The sequence below is a fragment of the Coniosporium apollinis genome (assembly GCF_000281105.1).
Source record: "Coniosporium apollinis CBS 100218 chromosome Unknown supercont1.51, whole genome shotgun sequence".
NCBI classification, from domain to species: domain Eukaryota; kingdom Fungi; phylum Ascomycota; class Dothideomycetes; genus Coniosporium; species Coniosporium apollinis.
This window is the reverse complement of record NW_006913313.1, coordinates 102,656-124,067: the sequence shown is the minus strand read 5'-3', so window position 1 is coordinate 124,067 and position 21,412 is coordinate 102,656. Positions and strand designations below refer to the sequence as shown.

The following is a 21,412-nucleotide window of genomic DNA, read 5'->3' as shown; positions in this document are numbered from 1 at the left end:
AGACGAGGGCACACGGGCAACAGAAATCGCCGGACTCGCGAATCGCCCAAAACTTGTCAAACCCACCAGGCTCAGAAAGATCTATACAGTAACCGCTTTACGTCTAGCTATAGCTTCGACGCGCCTATGGGGCTATATGTGACCCCTCCCGCCTAGGTCCATTGCACGGGCGCCCTTCAAACTTGCAAACAAACCCCTCCTATGAACGCCGAGTAGAATCTGGACGCTCAATCCAGATGCGCGCTCCTCTCCCTCCGCTTGACAAACAGCTCAGTGTCCGGCGCCAGGGAGAAATCACTCAACGTGGTATTCTTGGGCCGCTCATCCAAATGCCTCAAATCGTAGTTCAGCAGGATGTACGCGAACATCAGTTTCAGCTCATGAGCAGAGAAGAAGCGACCAGGGCTGTTTAAAAACCTTAGCGCAGTCCATTGCTGGCATTGAGGAAGGGGTATAAGGTCTGGCGACTTACCAAGCGTGTCTGCCATGCCCGAACCCCAAAAACGTATCCGTGGTGTTGACCAAACCCAACTCTGCCTTTCCGACAAACCTGTCAAAGACGAATTTCCTAGGATCTTCGTAGAAGGTGGCATCGCGGTGGATCTCCGATACCGGCATCCCGATCTTGGTCCCCTTCGGCAGGTAGGTGCCATCCGGCAACATGACACCGCCTTTCTTGGTGACTAGGCGCTCGACACCCCTACCCTTGAACGCAGAGACACGCATGCTTTCGCGCAATGTGCTATCCAGAAGCACGAGCTTTCCAACGGCGGCCTTCGTCCAGACACCGTCGTGTTCGCGGAGGACTGTTGCAGCTTCCTCGCGCAGGGCGGCGGCGACATGTGGTGGTGCGCTCCAGATGTCCAGCATGGCGTTCATGGCAGTGATGGAGGAGGTGTGAATGCCGACGAAGTTCAGCGCTAGCAGCCGGGAGCAGAGGGAGCGCGGGTCTCGGTCGAGCGCGTCGGAGGACTTGACGGCGCACCGGGCCATGAGCTGTAGCATATCCGCCTTGCGTATTTCGTGCTCTGAGGCTTTCGCTGCGGCGGCGAGGTGGGACTGGATGAGCGGGACGAGATATTGTGAGCAGCGCCAATCGTAGTAGCGGCAGGGAAGTGCCATCAGGGGACCGAAGATGGGCTTCAAGAGGTCGGGTATAAGCATCGTGATCATGCCGGACTGCTGGCCGAGAGACATTGCGAATGAGGCTGAGTAATGTATGTAGGTGTCGTTGTGAGCCAGGTCGACGCCAACAAACACTCGTGTCATGACACGAGTAATGGTTTCCCACATCGGTATTGAGAGTCCGACCTCTGTCCATTCTTTGGTGTCTGTTCCAAAGATCCTGTCGATGCACAAAGCGATCTCGTCAACGATGTCCGGCGTTAAGAGGTCAAGGCGCATCTTGTTGAGGCTTTCGATGTGGAAAGGCCGCTTGAACTTCCAGGATCTGGGCGAAGTATAGTTGAACTGAACAGCCTCAATCAGAACTTTTTGGATAGAGAGGACATCGTCCGGTTGATCGACAAGCCATTTGATGTGCTCCGGCGGAAGGACAACTTCCGGTTGATAGCTGATGTTCGGCGTAAGAAAGGGCTTGGAACGTTTGCTGTACTGTGGCCTGGTCAGTCAACGATGAATTGCTCTCTTATAAGGGCTTCGTACTTGCACATAACCCTTCTCAAGATTCTGCCATGTGTCCCACAACTCTCGCCAGCAGGCCCTGGTCTTGGCAAAATATTCGGTCCGCACGCTCACCCAAGGTATGTATTTTGGCTCAACCCGCCAGGCAGTTGCCCTCCGGTGGAACGCCCATATGAACACAAGGATTCCGAGGTAGTAGGTATGTGCAGACCAGCCATCAAGACTGAACGGGATAGTCCACGCCATCGCCGCGGGGCCCTTTGCGGGTTATATCCGACGTAATCTCGAGTTCACAAGTGATGTCCAGCGAAAGCGCGTTGAAACCGGCTTGCGAACATGTCTTTGACTGGAGAGTTTGTTTAGCGAGGAACAGTAGCTTTACTGGCGCGTATGGCTTTGTTCGCCGGCACGCCGTTCATCGGGCCAGGCAGTACAGTATTAACCGTCTTCCTTTGTCTGACATCGGCGATTCAGCAGCCTCATGTGCACTTGCAAATTCTCGGTAACGATGCGTAATGTAAAGCCACTATGGTTGCTGCTGCAAAGTGCCTCAACTCGAAAACTCCAACCTCCTGGAGCTTTAACATGTATTCGAATGGGATGCTCATGGAACGCGAAAGTCGGACGAGGGGAAGTCAGCGTCTAGTACACTGATTAGCAACGCGTTCTAAGCGCAAAACAAGAGCCAGTGTGGAAACGGCTAGTGCTGCGCATCGGTCGTTGCCAGAGACCGACCTCAACATGTGGACCTATTCACTTACGCCATGCTCCGTACACGTGAAGGATGCTGTCACCGACTAGGTGACTTCATCAGGAGCAGCCGGAAATGTGCACAAGACCTTGTTGACATAGCAAGTTACCGCTTCATAGACGTGATGCAACTGCAAACTCACTTAGCGGTGACCTATTGTGCTAACGCAGGATCAGCCCCAATACGCAGCATAATGCTGTGGGTAAACTGCGAACACCTGCTCATTCGTCATTCAGCTTGCGTATCTTGAAGAACCACTGTGGCATGAGCTCTCTTAACCCAATTCCAAGACACAGCAAGAATCTGTATTGAGGGACTCCGAATAGAGAACCAAGACTGTGAGAAACAATCATGGCGAATCCCGAGTTCCGGTTTCGACTGCGCGACCACTTTGGTAATCCAGCACGATGGGTAAGTTGCTCCTCCTTTGGCTTGGACATGCATGGTTCTGACCTACTATAGCCGAAAACACTTAATGATATGCTTATCGAAAGAACTTTCGAGCTGATCGAAATCTCGCCGCCTGTTCGTCGCGCGCTCGAAGGCAACCGCCATGGCGATAACGAACTGGATCTGAACTTCTCCAACCGTGGAATGGTGCAAGACCTCATCAACTACTATGACTCGCTTGTTGGCTCCTTCGCAGCCCTCGAGGGGATGCCCGAGCAGACATGGCCCGACGATCTCCAGCGGTGGAACAGGCAACGGGTTCGAGCAAGGCGCCGTCCTCTGCGAGAAGCCATCAACCAAGCTCGATCGTTTGCGGAGACAGACCTTGCGACTTTGCGGTGCTTTCTTGTCGAGCGCCATCACGTTGCAGCTACCGAGGCAGGTCCGTCAGGGACATATGTAAGACCGGCAAGGGGACGAGGTGCTATTAATGAGCCGCTGAGCCACCGTGGAAACCGGGCTGGTTTTCCTGTAGCCGGTGGAGAATTCGTACCAATTGATGAGCTTTCCCGACGACTGGCGGAGACACTGCAGGTCGAGGACGACCGCCAGAACCAGAATGCAATGACAGATGTATCACAGCGCTTAGCAGAGGATCTACAGAGAGAGGAAGCCGACCAGCAGAGAAGAGCTGCGGCTGAAGCCTCGAATCGGCTTATCAACCAGTTCCGAGAGGAAGACCGCCGCCAGAAACAAGCTGAGGATGAGGCCTCCCGCCGGCTCGTGGAACGGCTGCGGGATGAAGGGGCGCGTGAGCGAAGAGAGAGAGAACAGGCCTCAGAGCGTTTAGCTGCCGACCTCCGGAGGCAAGAAGAATTGCGCCAACAACAAATGGACGAAGAATCACGCCAGCTTGCAGCTCGGCTGCAGGAGGAGGAGGAAGCCTTTGAGAGGCAGATACTCATGAACGAAGCACCAGTACCCTCAGGAAGACAGTTTGAAAGGGAGGAAAGGGGAGACTACAGAAGAACGATGGACAGACAACCTCGTCAGCACGCTGAACGCCGGCGACCGGAGAACAACGGCGAGGAGGGTGGGGCCGCTGCAATTCGGGCTGGCGTTAGGCGACAGGCAGAACCCAGAGACGACCATCGGCATAGAGAGAGGCCACTCGGAGGTGGAGCCCTGGCGAGAAGGCGAGAACAAATGGGTGAACATGATGACTGGGAAGAAGAGCGGTAGCGATTGTTGGCGATGTAAATGCGTTCACCAATAAGCCAGGCCGACGACAGCGGCAGAACGAGAACTTGGATGATTGGCACCGGCGGTTTATGAGAGAGCCTCGACAGGGGCCCTAGGGACTTTGTAGACTGACTTGAAGCGGCTTAGGTAGGTATTGTGGCAGACGGAGGTTGGCCAGAGTCGAGTACGACGGTGTTAATTCTTGACTGTTGAATCAGGCAGCGTATAGTATGATATTGAAACGACTTGCCGAGAGCGGTTGGTTATGTTGAAAGTTGTGTTCGTAACAGTCGTGATATGACAGCGCTTTCAACTCTAGTAAAGCTCGACAATCCCGTCCTATCATGCTTACCATACCACATCCATCAACTGGGTCTCAGGGTTTAGTACCCTTTTTGCTGAGTCCAAAGTTGATTTGCACGAAGAAGGCTGTCTGCCGTTCATCGCTGATGGTGCACTCGGTGAAAACCCACTTTCCGCCCCGCCAAACGCGCAGGACCCTCTATCTAGGTAATCGCACTGCCCATATCGCTCCCTCCGTACTGCAAATTCAACACCGACAACATGGTGTACGATTGGGATGGCAAGGAAGCGGAATGCTATCGCTTGTATGTCGAGGAGAGGTTGACAGTCGATGCTGTCATGCGGCACTATGCCTCTCTTGGGTTCAGTAAGTAGGGACACCGTTTACATCCACTCGTGCAACTCTGACAGAGGTTTGCAGGCCCCAGCAAGCGTGCATTCCAAACACAGTTCAAGGTATCCAGCACGCCCTCGCCCACTATTCGATCAACCGGCTGACGACCGAGAAGCGCTGGGATTTCCCGAGCAAGCAAAATCCCGCTCACAAGAATGAGGCGCTCGTCGCCAGAGTCAAGGAGCTATGGGAGAGGAACACAAGTCAGAAGGAGATGCTGCGCATCCTCAATAGCGAGGGCTTCGATATCAAGGAGCGGGAACTTATGAGGCTGCGCGCCAGGAATAGATGGCTGCTGAGGGTACCCAACGGCATGCAGGCCCGAGGCCACGCTGCTCCACCTACTCCGCAAGCAGACAACGAGACCCATAATTCCGCGCAAGGAACCTACCCCGACGCTGCTTCCGCATCAGTAACGCCGATAGAACAAACCGAAGCGGAACGGGAGGCTTCTCCCGAGCCACTGCCAGAGGTGCGTCAGAAGAGACAGCTTCGCCTGAACAAACTTCAAACGGAGAGCGATGAGCGTTGGCGAACTCGTAAGCGCAGACGGCGAACACGCGGATGGGCAGGCCTGCCTGCCGACCCTCAAGGACCCCCACGGTTTCCTTCTGAGACCACCATCGACGAGAGCAAGCTGTACTTGAACCTGGACAACGCACAATATCGGCAAGTACGGGATCAGTTCCAGGATATCTGCGAGGAGGAAGGCGTTGCAAAGAAGACCATCGCCGGCGCTGAGAAATGGCAAGCGGTCAAGGACAGGCTCGTCAGGGAGAACCAACACTTGCAGGCCGCTATTTGGAATGATCAGCTGCACACGCCGGCGCAAAAGGCTCTTGCGTTAGACGTGGTTTGCACAGACGTCACGAAGCGTATGCGAACTCTCGAACACAGGATGACAATAGCAGAAGCGAAGAATGCTCTCTCAATCAACCCCGAGGAGAGCAGGCAAATCAGAAACGCTTTCTACGCAATCCTCAAAGCCGATTGTTTTACAAGTAAGCTTGAGGCCGGTGACCAGCATTGGCAGGAATTGAAGAGACAGTGGATCGCAGACTCGGAGCTACTTCAGCGCATACTTGCCCCTGGAGCTTCAGACCCAGACCATTTCCTTAAGGTCAAAGCTATTGAGGTCCTCTGCCGGGATGTCATGAAACGACTGCGCGACGACCAAACCAAGCGCGATCCAACGCGGAAGAAGCAAGCCAGCAGTGGCCCTGGTCCCGGCCCAGCTCCACCCAGGCCGGCCGCTCAATTGAACGTTTCAACGACACTTGACCACACCAGCACTGCCTCCACTGCGCAAATGACGCCAATCCATACCAGCTCCGAGCAGCTCGCCACTTCCCACTCTGACTTGCAGATAGATCCTTCCCTCCTTCTAGCCGCGCATGACTCCTCCATAGCAGCAGCACAACACCAGCAAGCCTCACACGATCAACAATCTCAGTACAGTGCAGCAAATCACCAAGCGTCCGCATACCCCATCAACAGCTATGCGCCAAGTGCCTACCCGCCCCAACCGCAAGCCATCGCCATCTTCTGCCGCCTGTCTGCCATATCGCCCGTTCAACGGGAGCCTAAGATCTGGCTGGATGTTCTGGCGACTGGCACCATTGCAGAGCTGCGGCACCTTATTCTGACTAAGCATCCCGGTACCGCAGTCGCTCGGCTTGAAGGTGTAGTAAGCGACCAGAATGTTCAAGACATATTGTATCCTTTGGATCGAGATGATGAGTTATATAGCTATCTGGCGCATGTTTCGGGTGGAAAGGCGACTTTTGTCGTGCATCTTGTAGAGAGTTACACTTGAGGCAAAGGGAGGATTAGCGTCTAGCCGAGGGCTTTCGGAGTTAGAGTAAAGTAATCATTGGGGTCAAGCCCACATGATACTACATGTAGGACAAAGCTCACTTCTGCGAGAAAGCGACCAGCGAGCGGCATAGCCAGCTGCGGCTGATAAGGCTGATAAGTAGGGCTGCATAGGAGCTGAAGATCCTGGCCTAGAAGAATCGCAGCGATTCACAGACACAGCACTTGGCCTCAACCTCTAGTATCTCTTTGTCTTTCATGCTACCGCTCTCTAGTGCAATTCCAGTTGCGTCGCTTATCATTTCTACGCAGTGCATACAACTGCTTCCTCTAAAGGCTGTGTCCGGTTACGACAGTCAAGAAAAATTAGCAGCACCGAGAATGCATATGCTAACGCCATCTATAGGAGCATCAATCGATTGAGCCAACATCGACTTTCAGCTCATTCTTAGCAGCGTCCGCCAAAGCGGGAGCTTACGCATTCAACCACTGCCGTTGAATAACACACTAAACTTAGCCTTGATGTTGTCCTGTGTAGCAAGCTCCACATCACGACTGACGAGACTGATTGCCGTCCACCCGCAGAACCCCAAGGCTACGCGCGTTGAGCGCGAATTGTGGTGACCAACCATGAGCTGCCGGCATTAATGCAGAAAATACAGCGCCATCAGCTACGCACAGCTCGTACCGCTTTACAGTATGCTCATCAGTGCCAGACGGTTACAAGGCAGGCAAACACGGCGTCCAAGTCCTATGACACCGGCCTCCTCGGCCGCTGATCCTCGCTTCGTCTGACCACCCCAATTCGCAGCGCGCTGTCCGCCGGCGTGAATCCGCACGAGGATGATCAGATGCACGATGCATGTAAGACGATATCTTGCATGTCCATTGGCTTAGACCTTCAGCACAATGTGGGTCTTCTTCCTGCCATTTGTTTGAACTTGTCAATGAGTACTGGAGGTCATCCGTACACGGAGGATTAGTTTGCCTGCTTTTGCCCGCTTTTACTCCTAGGTAAGGATGGTAACACCTATTGCATTTAAGCAAGTGCTGCACGGTCAAAAAAGCCCAAGGCCCTACGACGCTTGTATCTAACCTTTAAGCTCTCACTCTCTGTTCACTACTAGCAGTGATAGCCGCAGTCCAGCATTGATCAACATAGCGAAGCCTTCATCATGTCACTCATCACTATCAACGGCCATTCCCTTGACATTGAGGCACCGGTCGTACAGGCTTTGAGCATCAACAAGCCTGATGCTAGAGACTCAAATTACATCCTGATCCAGACCAATGGCGACCCGTCGAGGAAAGCCGAGAAGACCGAGCTCGACGGCATGCGCGTGGGGATTGAGGAGTACGTCAGCGACAACACCTACCTCTGTACTTACAACCCCGAAGATTCCGACAAGCTCCGCAAATTGCCGTACGTCAAGTATGCCAACGTCTACCTGCAAGAGTTTGTCGTTCAGCCAAGTTTGAAGACCGGGAGTAATGCCTCGAGCACCAGCGGCCTCGCTGCCACAAGGAAGACCCTCGTGCTCAAGCACGTCGACATCGTCCTTCACAGTGACGTCGAAATCTTCTAGGATATCCTGACCTAGCTCGCTAGGGCCGCCCACGCAGAAATCGACGAAAAACTGTTCGCCAAAGAGAGCAACAAGCTCCGCCTCGCTGTACAGGAATGATATCTTGACAGCCTTGCCGCCATTGATGCAGTCAAGTACATCCAAGAAGTGCACCCAGTGAAGTTGCATAATAACGTCGCGCGTGGCATCCTGGAAGCCGGTGTTACGATCAACGACACGCCGTACAAGGGCAAAGGGGAGATTGTCCGTGTTGCGGATACGGGGTTTGTCAATGGTAACGATTCGAGCGGCGGGGGACACCGTACGGCGTTTGGGAGTCGAGTGAGGAAGCTCTTTCCCCGTAGGGGTCGTGGTGAGTATCATTTGAAGTGTTCTTTGATGAGTCTAAAGACAGACTTTGCTTTGTTGCTTAGGTAAATTGATGATCCTGATGGTCACGGTATGCCGTCCCTAGTTCGCCGCTATACAGTACCCTAAGTATCACCGTCATGAAACCTTTCCCCTCTAGTCCCTCGCTTTCACTTACCCACCTGCTCTCGCACTCCATCCAGCCTGCCTACTTCTTGCTAGCACCAGATGTATTTAGGCACCCACGTCTGCGACTCCGTCCTCGGCGACGGTGATCACTCTACGGAAGGCAGGATCGAAGCGCTAGCCAGCGAGGCGGAGCTCATGACGCAGTCGCTGTTAAACCGCAACAACGGGCTCGGCGGCATTCCTGATGACTTGAACGTGCTCTTTAAGCAGGCCTGGGATGAAGACGCGAGGATCCACACGAACAGCTGGGAGAGCAGTCTTACATTGCCGGGCCTTCAAGTATCTTACGGCAGCAGCTCAACCGCTATTGATAAATTTGTCTGCGAGCATCCTGAGATGGTAATCCTCTTTGCAGCCGGAAACGACGGCACCGACCGCAACAAGAACGGCCAAATCGACCCTGCGGACGTTGGGTCTGAAGCTGCGGCCAAGAATCTTCTTACCGTCGGCGCAACGGAGAGGCTGCGGCCAGACATCAAACACGAAGCTCGATTAGGAGTTACGAGCTCTACGTGGGGGGCTTATTGGCCAGGCCGTTACTACACAGCTCCTATCTTCGCCGATCACATGGCTAGTAACTCGCATGGCATGGCTGCGTTCTCCAGCCGGGGACCTACCAAGGAGAGAAGGTACAAGCCAGATGTTGTTGCGCCGGGGACGTCGATTTTGTCGGCGCTGTCGGGTAAGGTTTTGGAGGTACGTTCATGTTTTCTTCCCCGCTTTCGCCTTTGATCTGTTGGACGCAGCTCTCATGAGGGCAGTTGATACAACTAGTGAGGGTGACCAAACCGACATGACTTGTATGACAAATGTCGGTGCTCATCATCCTCGTATGTCCGAGTGTTCGGCGGGATGCGCTGTTCGAGCATTTCACCAAGCTTCTTTGCTCACATCTGGGTACCATGGACGTCCACTGGTTGACATACTCGCAGGTGCTCCAGGTGTTCGGCATCTCGGGGGATGAAAAGTGGTGGTACTGCAGCGGGACTTCGACGGCCACTCCTCTCGTTGCGGGATGCTGCGCCGTCCTCCGTCAAACTTTGAGGACGCACAACAACATCGAGAAGCCTACCGCCATTCTCATTAAAGCGGTCCTCATCAACGGAGCCGTCGACGTCGACGGCCAGTATCATCCATCCGAGGTCGGGCCGGCGCCGCCGAACAACTTCTTCGGGTTTGGGCGGGTGAATGCCAAAGGTTCTCTCATTGACAAGCAGGACGCTCAGAACAAACGCTCAGGCTGCGGGCAGAGCGAAGAGCCGCTGAATGATGACGACGAGTCCTCCTTCACTATTCCCTTTCCGAAGAAAGTCGAGGACGACGACAAGCCGGCTTTTGCGGAAGGCGAACCTAAACAAGCGGCATTAGGCGCAGCCCCTACCGTTTCCTCCACTCCCGGGAGCCCCCGCACGCTGAAGATCACGCTCGTATGGTCTGACCCGCCAGCTGAGAAGCTGCAGAATGACCTCGATCTTATTGTTGAAGCTGGTGGCAAGGAGCGACATGGGAACATGGGCAAGAAGCCCGGCTTCGACCGACAGAATAACGTGGAGCAGGTACTTTGGGCGGGATACCGGGAAACGAGGTCAAAGGTTACTGTGAGGGCGTATAGAATTACTAAGGGGCCACAGCACTTTGCCTGTGCTTGAAAGATTTTGTAGGAAACGAGCTGGGGTTTGAGACGGTGTACGGAGACCCCGAGAGGTGAAATGGTTTGTTTCGGAAGCTCGCTAGCTATTTTGTGTCGCTCTTCACTAGAATTGATAGTCGTATACAATAAATTTCCTTACTGTTACTACTTTCTAAATTCATTCTAGGCGGAGCTGTGGTGCATGTTCAGATGGGGGAGCGACGTTTATCTTGCATCTTGTAGAGAGCTGCACTTAAGGTCGAGGCAGGAGTAGCGTCTGACGGATGCTTTGGGGGCTGGAATAACGAAGTAATAGCTGAGTTAAGACTTTACTAAATCCGCGAGTTTCTATGCAAGTCAGCACAACGCAATCCTTCGCGCTTCCGCTTCGTTTGTGATTGGCCTCGAATTGATCTGTTATCACTTTGCACGCGTCGCGGCGGAGTTAATGCTAAAGTCCGGCGTCACGATTGGAGTAGTCCTTAACATAAATTCTAGAAAGGCGCCTACACCCGGTCTCCTAAGCAAGCTGTCTTCTTCGGTCTAAATTTGAGATTCCAATTGATCCCTGGTTAGGGTCTTCCCATCTTCCAACCCATTTGTGATCCTCAAAGCCACCAAGCATGGCCCAAGAGTATGCCAGCAAGCAGCCGCAGGGTTTCAAGAACCACATTGAAAATGTTGCCATCGTCGGGGTAAGTCACTGTCCAAGGTCCCACGAGATGATGCGGCATTCGCTCACGCTCTTGAAGGCGGGCGGCCAATCAGGCAAATTCATTGTAGAGGAAATGCTCAAGAATGGCAAACACAATATCACCGCCATCACTCGTGCAGGAAGCACGAACAAGGTGCCCTCAGGTGTGGCTGTCAAGAGGGTCGACTACAACGACCAGTCATCCCTAGTTGAAGCCCTCAAAGGCCAAGACGCCCTTGTCATCACCATGGGTGTCACAGCGCCACCGGATCAGCAGACCAAGCTCATCGAGGCTGCCGCAGCAGCGAACGTGCCATGGATCATCCCCGATGAGTTTGGTGCAGATGGATCGAATGAAGAGACAAGCAAGGACATCCTCATCGGTCCACCGAAAAAGAAGGACCGCGACCACATTGAGAAGCTGGGCAAGAGCTCCTGGATTGGCATCGCCTGCGGCGTCTGGTACGAATTCAGTCTGGGTGGCGGGCCCTACAGGTACGGCTTTGACTTCAAGAATCGAACCGTCACGTTCTTTGACGATGGCACCACACGCATCAACACCAGCACCTGGCCCCAGACTGGCCGCTCTGTCGCCAATCTGCTCGCGCTGAAGGTGCTGCCGGACGATGAGAGCGACAGGAGCCCGTGCCTGGCCGGTCTCCGGAACAAATTCGTCTACGTCTCGTCCTTCACCATTAACCAGAAGGAGATGTTCGATTCGGTCCTGCGCGTCACTGGCACCGGTCCGGATGACTGGCAGGTGGCTCACGTGCCTGTCAAGGAGTACTATCGTGAAGGAGTGGAGCAGCTGCAGCGCGGGAACCGTGTCGGGTTTGCGAAGCTGCTGTATTCGCGGATGTTTTTTCCGGACTTGGCTGGCAATTTTGAAGCAACCAAAGGCTTGGACAATGACAAACTGGGTCTGCCTAAAGAGGACTTGGACGAGTTCACGAAGATCGGAGTTCGTTTGGCGGAAAGCGGCTACTTTGACAACGAGGGCGCTTGATCGTTGACGGTCGCATGGATCTTATTCTGATTTTGAATAGCAGTTAGAGGTTGTGCACACGCCGGCGCAAAGGAAGCTTAAATCTGACAAGACTGAGTGTGGGATTGAGAAGGCTTCCCTGTACTTCTGGGAAGAGGAAGATGATATTACGCAGAAAATAAAGTAGCTATCTGTTATACTATTCTCCGCACGAGTTGATCAACCACGTGAGCTTCGAGCTGCCCCTCTCGGTAGCGATATTAGGGGTCAGCCCGCAGATGAATCAAATGGCATGCGGCGCTCAGATCGACCTGCTACTCTAAGGGCCTAGCGCCATGAAGCCATCCATGCCTCAGCTCCCTGAACATAGCCCGAAAGCCTACCGTGACAGCGTATCGGATACACGTACTCCAACGCTGAAGGCCATCAAAGCAACGCCTTGATAATGCGTATCTCCTCCCCTCGGTCATTAGTCCCAGCAAGCGATAGCGAATCATCAACTCACCACGAAACACCCCCAGCGCCCTTCCTGTTCCCCATAATACTCCAGCGCCGGAAGCAAGCCAACAAATCCCGTTCCTCAAGTAAGTTCCATACCCTCCTCATCCCCCTCATCCGCAATCTCCGTATCCTCCGCCACCAGACTCGTACTCCTCTTCCTCGGATTCCCCGCGCCCCCAAACCCGAACCTCGCCCCGCCAAGTCCACCAACAGCCTCAAGCTCATCACCACCAACAACCCTCCCATCCGTATCCACCTCCTCGCAGAGCTCCGTCAGCGCCCTCCTGGTCAGGCTCCTGAAGCCATCAGTGCGCACGACGCGGCCCCAGTACAGCATGCAGAATTGCGCCGCCCGCTTCTTCAGCCAGTCTTCGCCAGCCGTCGCAGCACGCTCCCAGATCGTGGCCGCGTGGTCGACGTCGAGTTCCTTGCCGAGCCTGTTGACGCAGAGGAGGCGCAGACGCGGCATGTCGTAGATATTCGCCATGACGAGCATGCCCGCGACGTCGGTGAGCGAGGGCCCGTGGACAGGGTGCGGCGCGATGCTGTCGGTGTAGAGGTAGTACAGAAACGAGCGCACCGCGCTGTAGGGCTCGGGGATGTGCATTTTCTTCGTGTGGAACTCGACCATCTGCGCCGAGTAGAGGCGGGAGAAGTGCGGCCAGCGCGCCTGCAGAATCATCTTATGCACGTGTATGGGGGCTGAGGTGGTGGGAGATTGGGCGTCGGCGATGGTGGAAGAGTCATCGGGGCGGTCATCGTCTTCGTCGCGCTCGCCCGTGATGATGAAGTCGGCGCCGCTGCCGGTTTCGGGGGCCTGGTCGAAAGTCCGCGCAAGGTCGGCGCCGATGCCTGAGAGGTGCGAGGAGATGTTGGCGTCGGAGGCGGGGATCTTAACTTGGTCTGGCCGGGATTCGAGCGTTAGGCTGTTACCGAGCATACCTAGCTTCCTGAGGTCAATTGGTAGAACATCGCTCAAGTACTCGCCGGGGTCAGCTCCGCCGTTGTTTGGCTGCTCGGTCGGACATCCAAGCAGCCACGCGTGGGTTGCATCCTCGTTCATCGCGCAATAATGCCATCGATAGTTCGGATTGAAGAGGTCCTTTCCGTCTGCAAGCTTCTGCCACCGGAGTGTGTCGAGATCCAAAGCAGACAGGCTCGTTTCGAAAGAGGAGATGACGCTGGCGGGGGTGACAAAGTCCAGCAAGCATCCAGAAGAGAAAGCGTGAAAGTGGGTACCGATCGCCTGTGTTGGAAGATTCGGGCTGGAGACGAATTTGAGCGTGGATATCGCGCCTGGAGCGACAGGGGGAGTGCGCGACATGAGTTGCGTGGGATTGCTCTGGACACTGCTTGTGTTTGCGACGTAGCCAGTGGAGCCGGTGGCAGGCTGAGTCGTTTGGCTGAAGAGACGCCGGTCATATCGAGCGGGCAGCGCTTGGCGAGTGCCTGTGCCGATCGTTGCGGGAGAGTCGAATGCCGGGCTGCCTCGCAAGTCGAGCCACCAGATCTCGCTCGTCCTCTCCATGTCTTCGCCCAGCCCGCCAAAGACCCATATCTTCCCATCCCATATCCAGCTGGTGTGATCGTAACGAGGCACAAATCTCCACGTGCGAGACCATGTCCAGGTCTTCAGATCGAGGTAGCAGATGTCGTCAAGAACGTAGTTGTCGTGGCCGGTCATTCCTCCGATGACATACAGCTTGTCGTCGTGTATCACGGCAGAATGGCGAGCTCTTCCCCGAGGCGCCGGACCACTGAGCTCCGGCTGCAGCCATGTTGCTGTCTTGAGGTCGAAGATGACGATGTCTGAAAGGTACGCTCTGTGCTCGTTCTCTCCACCATAGACTAGGAGCTTGTCACCTTGCCAGAGGTTGGCAGTGTGGCCCATCCGCACGCCGGGGATGTCTCCATAGTTGTCCACGAGGTTCCACTGTCTGGTCACAAGGTTGAGGCGCAGCACATGATTGTAAACTGCATTTAACGTCAACAAACACTGCACCCTGAGGCCGAAGAGTGCAAGGAGCCTCCCATACCTTCATCGGTGTACTGGTCAAACCCTCCGAAGGCGTAGATCTGGTCATTGCCGACATAGGTCACCGATGCGTTCACGAGGCATGCCGGCTTCGCTCCAACGGTCGTGATAATCTTCGGCTTGTAGCCATCGCTTTTCCTTGGCCGGACAGGGCTCGCGGACATTTGAAAGGTGTTGTTGGAGGCTTGGGAGATGTCGGAGACTCGCGAGACGGGACTACCGACCGCAGGGACCGTCGGAAGGGTAGCAGGCGCTGGAGTGAAGCTCATTGCATCCATCCCTAGTTACTGAGCCATTGAGGTGAGCATCGACGCTGGGCAGGGCTGAAGACGCTTTCCCGGCGCTTACCTGGAACGGCTACTGGTGAAGGACAGGGATGGGCTCGTTTCGCTCTAGTTTCGCTCTAGTTTCGCTCTAGTTTCGACACCTCAGGCATTCCACGACCCACGCGCTCGTCATGTGACCCGTTCCCCCAAACAGATCGTACCGAGTAGACTTGAGGTTGATAAACACCGCCTGCACCCCTGTCGCACAGTAGTCATGTCGCTCTTCAGGGGACGTGGCGGCTCTCAAGTCGTAGAGTACGGGAGCTTTGCTGCAATGGTTCAGAATCTGCGAAAGAGGGAAAGGAGAGGGAAACACCACCGTGTACATCCGCACTACCGTGCATTAAGTCAGCCTTCGTCGAGCATTCTGTTCACAACTTGAATGTCTCGTCCTCGCTCTGAGGTCATCTGTATAGTATCTCTCGGCAACATCTCCAAGATCTAATCCTTCCAACCCCACCTCCTCTTCACAAACTTAAGCACATAAACCAGCCCCACGAGCACCGGCACTTCAATGAGCGGCCCCACCGTACTCGCCAGCGCCTGTCCACTCCCCGCGCCATAAACCGCGACCACGACCGCAATCGCCAGCTCAAAGTTGTTGCTCGCCGCCGTAAAACTTTGCGTGCAGCTGACCCTGTATCCAAAGCCGAACTTCCAGCACGCGTAGACCGTGGCGCTGAAGACCAGGAGGAAGTACACGACCAGCGGGGCGCAGACGCGCAGCACGGATGTGATCTGGGAAACCACGTGCGCGCCTTGCGAGGCGAAGAGCACGATTATGGTGTATATAAGGCCGATTAGACTCAGGGGGCCAATGTAGCGCAGGAAGTGGAGCTGGTATCTGCGCTCGCCGAGGAGGCGGCGGAGGACGAGGCGTGTTATTACAGCGGCGCCGAGCGGTATACCTGGTACGGCTGCTTAGCTTGGGCTTTGATAGCGGAAGTGAGGAGAGCTTACCGAGGAAGACGGCCACGCTCGTAGCAACCTTGCTATAGCTCACATTCACGGCGTTCGAGCTCCGACTCACGATTCTGATGTAGAACACCGCAAAGGGCGCAAACAGCACGATCTGGAGTATGCTGTTAAACGCTACCAGCACGGCGCAATAATCGCCATCCCCGCCCGCGAGATCCGTCCAGATGAGCACCATGGCGATGCATCGCGCAATGCCCACGAATATCAGACCCTCTCGCAGGTCCTGCCGGTCTGGTAGGAAGGCCCAGGCGAGACCGACCATGAGCAGCGGCGCGATGATCCAGTTCAGGACGAAGGAGAAGGCGATCTGGATCCACAGCGCGCGATGCGAGAGGAGGAGGTGCAGGGTTTCGTAGCGGACTTTGCAGAGGATCGGGTACATCATGACTAGGAGGCCGACGGCTGTGTCTCCTTGTCAGCACCCGCTCTCATAGCTCTTGAGAGTGCTGTGAAGGAGGGAAACAAACCAATCGGCACGCTGACGTCCACGAATGTCCCCTTCTGCAGCGCCGGGCCCGTCGAGGGCACAAAGTTCCCCAGTATGATTCCAATCGCCATGGCGAGAATGATCCACACAACAAGGAAGCGGTCGAGAATCGAGAGACCTTTTAGCGGTGGGGCGTCTGGCTCGTTGTCATCTGTTGATCCAGTCAGTATACCCATACCACCATTGTACCCTAGGCATCTCACCTGTCTGGCCTGATCCCAAACTCCCCTTCTCAACATCCCCCGTCCTCTCGCCATCAAGCCGACCGTTCTGCTCGCCGACCCTCCCAAGACCAGCATCAGGGCGGTCGTCGTAAGCGACAGAGCGCTCTACGGTATTCATAATGCTTGTACAGCTGTTTGGTGTACTGAATAGTCCATTGCCGCGTCGGAGTGTTGGCTTTATGGTCGGTGTCTAGCTGTGGAAATCTTTGGGCGATGTCGTGGCCGGCCAATCGGAGGCGGAGTGCATGTCACTTTGCCTTCCTGTCGAAAAGCGAGCGGTGACATGCCGCCAAGACGTAGTTTTCGGTACGACAGCTGTCGCGCGGAGCTTCTGATGATCGTGCGAGGGTGAGACGAATGGTGGGGTGCTGGTGACATTCGATGAAGCGAGAGACTGCGGTGGGCTCGAACATAATCACGCACAGCTGGATTTGTCACGTGCTTCCCCGAGTACAACGGTGTTTTGCCTGAAAGCAACCTCCTACAGCAATTACCAAGTCCAAATTCTTGCTATGGAGACTGCATCACACCTTCTCAACACTAATCCTCTCCTCTCTCACATGTGTTCCGCTCCTCCTGCATTAAAATAATCGGTCCCGTATACCCCCTCGTCCTCTTCCACATCCACCACAAACTCATAAACACCGTAAACCCACCCGTGATCAGACACGTATAGTTCATGCTCGCCGCATCAAACGGCATCGCATAGGGAAAACAGTAGATGACGATGAAAACAATAATGTACACGCAGCTGATGCCCCCTACTGTATTGGCGACAGCAGCGGGCATCCAAAACGGGCCACGCATCACATAGCGGCGTTGGGTCAGGAGATGCGGCAGGATGGCCGCGAGGTATGACAGCGTGGTCAGCACGACGAACGAGCCTACGAACGCACTGAACGCGGTCAGCGATCCGACGTAGATACAGCCCAGCACCGTCACAATGATACCACACGCGACGGTCGCGTTAAACGGGTTCTTCCACTTCGGACTGACGCGGCTCAGCAGCTTCGGGAACGGCGTAGCTTGGTCCCGCGCGAGGGTCCAAAGCATGCGGCCGCAGGTGATGTGAATTCCGATAAGCGCGCAGCAGAGCGGCAGGAAGACGATGAGAAGAAGACCTAAGGACCCGCCACGCGTCGTGGTGGCTTGCCTGTAGACTTCGGCCAGCGGGATCGTGTAAGGTTGCTCGAGCAGCGCGTCGAAATCGGAGATGCTGTAGAAGATGGCGACGAGGTAGCAGAAGGCGGTAAGGAGCCCTGTGACCATCTGCGCGGCTATGGCCTTCGGGATGTTGATTTGTGGAAGTGGGACCTCCTCTGCTAAGTGTGAGACGCAGTCAGGCGTCCCTACTGCGTATGCACCGTTCAGCATGCCCATCAGGAAGACGAGGCCGTCCGATGTGTAGCCTGACTGGTTCTCCCAGTCTCGCCAGACGAACGCGTTGCTGGCGTGACCAGTACCTTTGGTGCTGGGCATTATTGCGCAGACTAGTGTGGTGATGAACCAGCCCCCGAGAGTGAGGTAGAGGCCGAGTGTGTTGATCTTCGGAAGCAGGGTGTTGCAGAAGAGGACGGTTCCGCACGCCAGCCAGGTCACTATGATGTACGCCACGAAGACATGCCAGCGCTGCGGGACGTAGTCGGCGTGGAATAGGCCCCACATGGCGAGGCTGAGATTTGCGACGATGGCGCTTACCGACGCGGCACCGAATATCCAGCCTAGGAAGTTCCACCTACATAGCTGTTAGCATTCTGTTCAACGGAACTCTGGGTTGACGGACGCATCGCATACCATCCGGCATACCAGCCCGCTGCCTTGCCCCATTTCGGTCCAGCCGTGATAGACGCCCAGTGATAGACGCCGGCAGAGGAGGGAATGGCAGAGGCGAGCTCAGCCAGAGCTGCGGCAATGAGCCAGTAGAAGAAAGACACGGCGAAGAGTTCGTAGATGACGCCTGGCGGGCCTCCATTATAGATAGCAACGACCTGCGAGCATGGGTTAGCTAGATGCGATACAGTTCGTGAGCTGCTGCAAAGACTCACAATACTGCCTCCAAGTGCCGCCCACGTATTCCCCGCGCATATTCCCACCGAACAGACGCTCAGTAGACTGAAGTTGCGCTCTAGCTCCTGGACGTGACCAGACGCGTTGATGACCTGGCCGACCTCAACGCCATCCTCAACGCTGTAGATAGGAGCTGCCGGTTGATCCTCGACTTTCTTCTCCATGTCGACAAGGGCGCAAGAACAGCAAAACAAAAACTGGTAGAAGACGAAGGAGAGGATTGAATAACACCACCATCGCGGCGCAGCAGCATCTATCTTACTTGCTTCTCTTTTCCCCGCTATCTGTATCCCATTGGGTTAGGCACAGCGATACGGGGGCTTGATTAAGCCACCTGCAATTAATCAAATAGCTTGAATCCTGCAACGTGGGCGGGCGGTGGTCGTCCTATCAAAGTACCCAGATGAGCACGAGCAGACATTTACCAACGGCATCGAGCATGCAGAAGCGCTCTAGCTGAGTAGTAGGTACCCAGTGGTACGGTCCTCTGTAAGAACTACTGCGGCCCATGGTCTTGACGGGGTCTGGAATCAGAGCAACTTGGAGCGTTTCTGATGGAGATAAGGCAAGGAGTCCCTTGTAGATCGAAGACGTCCCTGCAGCCACTGCAGCCACCGGACGACGGGCCGGGCACACCGAGGGGTGCCGCGTTTTGCCAAGGTTGGGGGTCAAAATGGTTCAAGGACGGTTTGAAATAAAGGTTGCCGCATTTCTTGGGCCGAACTACCTACGTGTGAGATACGGCAACCTTCATTTCGGACCGCCCTTAGTCTCGTCCTTGCTCGAACACGTGGACCGTGATGGAGGGGAGTGAATTTGAACGGAAGTCATAGATGGTGGTTCGGGGATTCTACAGCTGGTTCTAACAACGTCTTGCTTGTAAGCTGATTGCTTGTACGGACCACTTGCAATCTAGCTTGTAGCTAAAGGTCTATGATACGAATTGGCAAGACAGCTCCCCGAGGTACTTCACGATGGTGGAAATAGATTGACCTCAAGCCTTTGTACTGTGTTTGGGCCTAAGTCTCCTTCTGAGCAGAAGCACAGGCAGTTGGCTGTCCCCTTGGTTGCTAGGAAGGGATGTGAATAGTTAACCTATCCGCCTACAAGCCGAAGCTTGGACCCGTTACTTTTGGTCGAATCCCCAAATGCCCTCAATGCCAGTGCAAACTTGATATTCCCACCGCACCAGCAATGCATGCCACATTCAAGCAGCCCTCATCACCACATCCTCCCTCCCATCCTCCATCTCGCCGATCTTCCTCTTCCCAGTAACGGTTCCGTCCTCGGTATCGCCCTCATACTCCACGATCTCCCACTCGACTCTCATACTCCCATCGTTCGACGTATGGCCGCCCTTCTGACGTTTGATCCTTCCCAACCTTGTCTGCTGTACCATCTCCTCGAACCACGGCGCACCACGATTCCGCTCCGCCACTAGCACCGCCGACTGCGCTTGCCTCTTGGCCGGCGCGACCGCCCTGCCACTCCCAGCCTCATCCGTCTCCTCCCCCTCATCCCTCTCCGGCAACAACCCCATCCTGTCCAGAATCTCCAAATCATCATCCATGACCGAGCCCACCGTCAAGCTGATAAACTCCGCATCTTCTCTTGTGCGCTCATTCCATGATGACAATTGTGTCCCGCAGTATCCGCAGAACTCCCTCCGTGTGCCAAAGGGTGAGAAAGGTGAGACGAAGCTCCGGCGGATGGAGCGGTGGGTTTCATCGGGGAAGAAGGCGTAGGTCGCGCTGTGGTACCAGTCGATGGGGACGCGGAGCCAGGCCGTTATGGGGGAGGCTTGGTGGCGACCTGCTCACGCCATTCATGTTAGCAAGTGACGTTGAAGTTCGAAGTGTCATGCGGTGACAGCTGGCTGACAGGTAGAGAGTTCGGCATTGCGTGGGGTAACGGCGGGGTACCGATGGCTGGCTGTGGGTGACGTGAAAGCTTGGTTGCACTTACGGCTTGAGCTGCTATTGTCGAGGAAGACACCGGCGAGCTGGGCGGATGATGGTGGTATTTCAACAACATAGCGGTTGCGGCCGCAGGCGCAGGAGCCACGGAGAGCTTGCTCCATTGTGCGAGCTTACGGACGACTTGGTCCGTGTGAGGTGGGAATGCTGATGCTCAAAGAGTCCTTATAGAATGCCGCGAATGGAATTGAATACGCCCGTTTATGAATCGCTGGCTAAATGATTGTAAAGTGTCCTGTGGGCAGTGACAGAAGAGGGTATGTGACGCTTCAGTGATGGAACGCTCGAAGGATCCTTGGTCTTGGCGGATGCTCAATGCCGAGTCACATGACAGATTCCCATTGTCAAATTCCCATGTTATCCTGTGGGCTTGCAAGAATAAGGCACATCATACCTGCCTAGGTATCTAGGTAGGCAGCTCAGCGGAAGCATCAGGTATGCTGACGTGGATATATCTAAGGTAGCGAGCAGCCACAAACGGCACGGTGTGGCTATGCGTTGGCAGTAGTAACATGAACATTGCCTCATGACATCTAATTCGATGCATATAAAACCCACGAGAACACTAGAGCAATATTTAGGCCGCGAGCGCTCCCATCCAGCTGTTCTACGGGAGAGATATGGCAAAGTCTTTCTACTCGCCATTGTGTACTCATAACACCATACCGTTTACAGTTCGCCGTCAGACGTGCTCTGACGTTTTGCTTTCCAATTGTAACTTTTGGGCTACAGCAAGGCGTTGCTTGATACTCTGATACGGTTCCATGTGTGTCTGCCGGTTTACAGCTTAAAGGCCGTCACCTTGCTGGACTTGTGGATTTTAGCGTCTATGCCGCTTGCTTGTACA

At 54.9% G+C, this 21,412-nt stretch overlaps 9 protein-coding genes across 9 annotated transcripts; 4 read left to right on the top strand and 5 right to left on the bottom strand.

Annotated features, from left to right (window-relative positions):
- Positions 1-227: 227 nt before the first annotated feature.
- W97_08273 (uncharacterized protein) lies at positions 228-1,890 on the bottom strand (the record flags this gene model as incomplete). The annotated part of the gene is made up of 3 exons (XM_007786142.1): positions 228-405; positions 473-1,614; positions 1,666-1,890. The coding sequence occupies 3 exons, from the start codon at positions 1,888-1,890 to the stop codon at positions 228-230; spliced, it is 1,545 nt and encodes a 514-aa protein (XP_007784332.1).
- An 856-nt stretch (positions 1,891-2,746) lies between these two features.
- Positions 2,747-4,027, top strand: W97_08272 (uncharacterized protein; the record flags this gene model as incomplete). Its single annotated transcript, XM_007786141.1, has 2 exons — positions 2,747-2,806; positions 2,858-4,027. 2 exons carry the CDS (start codon positions 2,747-2,749, stop codon positions 4,025-4,027), a joined length of 1,230 nt encoding a protein of 409 aa, XP_007784331.1.
- Positions 4,028-4,591: 564 nt separating this feature from the next.
- Positions 4,592-6,540, top strand: W97_08271 (uncharacterized protein; the record flags this gene model as incomplete). Its single annotated transcript, XM_007786140.1, has 3 exons — positions 4,592-4,697; positions 4,752-4,786; positions 4,840-6,540. The coding sequence occupies 3 exons, from the start codon at positions 4,592-4,594 to the stop codon at positions 6,538-6,540; spliced, it is 1,842 nt and encodes a 613-aa protein (XP_007784330.1).
- Positions 6,541-7,714: 1,174 nt separating this feature from the next.
- Positions 7,715-10,311, top strand: W97_08270 (uncharacterized protein; the record flags this gene model as incomplete). Its single annotated transcript, XM_007786139.1, has 4 exons — positions 7,715-8,105; positions 8,256-8,446; positions 8,696-9,358; positions 9,595-10,311. 4 exons carry the CDS (start codon positions 7,715-7,717, stop codon positions 10,309-10,311), a joined length of 1,962 nt encoding a protein of 653 aa, XP_007784329.1.
- A 604-nt stretch (positions 10,312-10,915) lies between these two features.
- Positions 10,916-11,992, top strand: W97_08269 (uncharacterized protein; the record flags this gene model as incomplete). Its single annotated transcript, XM_007786138.1, has 2 exons — positions 10,916-10,987; positions 11,045-11,992. 2 exons carry the CDS (start codon positions 10,916-10,918, stop codon positions 11,990-11,992), a joined length of 1,020 nt encoding a protein of 339 aa, XP_007784328.1.
- A 559-nt stretch (positions 11,993-12,551) lies between these two features.
- On the bottom strand, positions 12,552-14,671 carry W97_08268 (uncharacterized protein; the record flags this gene model as incomplete). Its single annotated transcript, XM_007786137.1, has 2 exons — positions 12,552-14,446; positions 14,509-14,671. 2 exons carry the CDS (start codon positions 14,669-14,671, stop codon positions 12,552-12,554), a joined length of 2,058 nt encoding a protein of 685 aa, XP_007784327.1.
- A 603-nt stretch (positions 14,672-15,274) lies between these two features.
- Positions 15,275-16,640, bottom strand: W97_08267 (arsenical-resistance protein; the record flags this gene model as incomplete). The annotated part of the gene is made up of 4 exons (XM_007786136.1): positions 15,275-15,741; positions 15,794-16,213; positions 16,279-16,449; positions 16,502-16,640. 4 exons carry the CDS (start codon positions 16,638-16,640, stop codon positions 15,275-15,277), a joined length of 1,197 nt encoding a protein of 398 aa, XP_007784326.1.
- A 422-nt stretch (positions 16,641-17,062) lies between these two features.
- W97_08266 (uncharacterized protein) lies at positions 17,063-18,753 on the bottom strand (the record flags this gene model as incomplete). Its single annotated transcript, XM_007786135.1, has 3 exons — positions 17,063-18,257; positions 18,317-18,510; positions 18,568-18,753. The coding sequence occupies 3 exons, from the start codon at positions 18,751-18,753 to the stop codon at positions 17,063-17,065; spliced, it is 1,575 nt and encodes a 524-aa protein (XP_007784325.1).
- Positions 18,754-19,796: 1,043 nt separating this feature from the next.
- Positions 19,797-20,669, bottom strand: W97_08265 (uncharacterized protein; the record flags this gene model as incomplete). Its single annotated transcript, XM_007786134.1, has 2 exons — positions 19,797-20,401; positions 20,555-20,669. The coding sequence occupies 2 exons, from the start codon at positions 20,667-20,669 to the stop codon at positions 19,797-19,799; spliced, it is 720 nt and encodes a 239-aa protein (XP_007784324.1).
- Between the last annotated feature and the right edge of the window lie 743 nt (positions 20,670-21,412).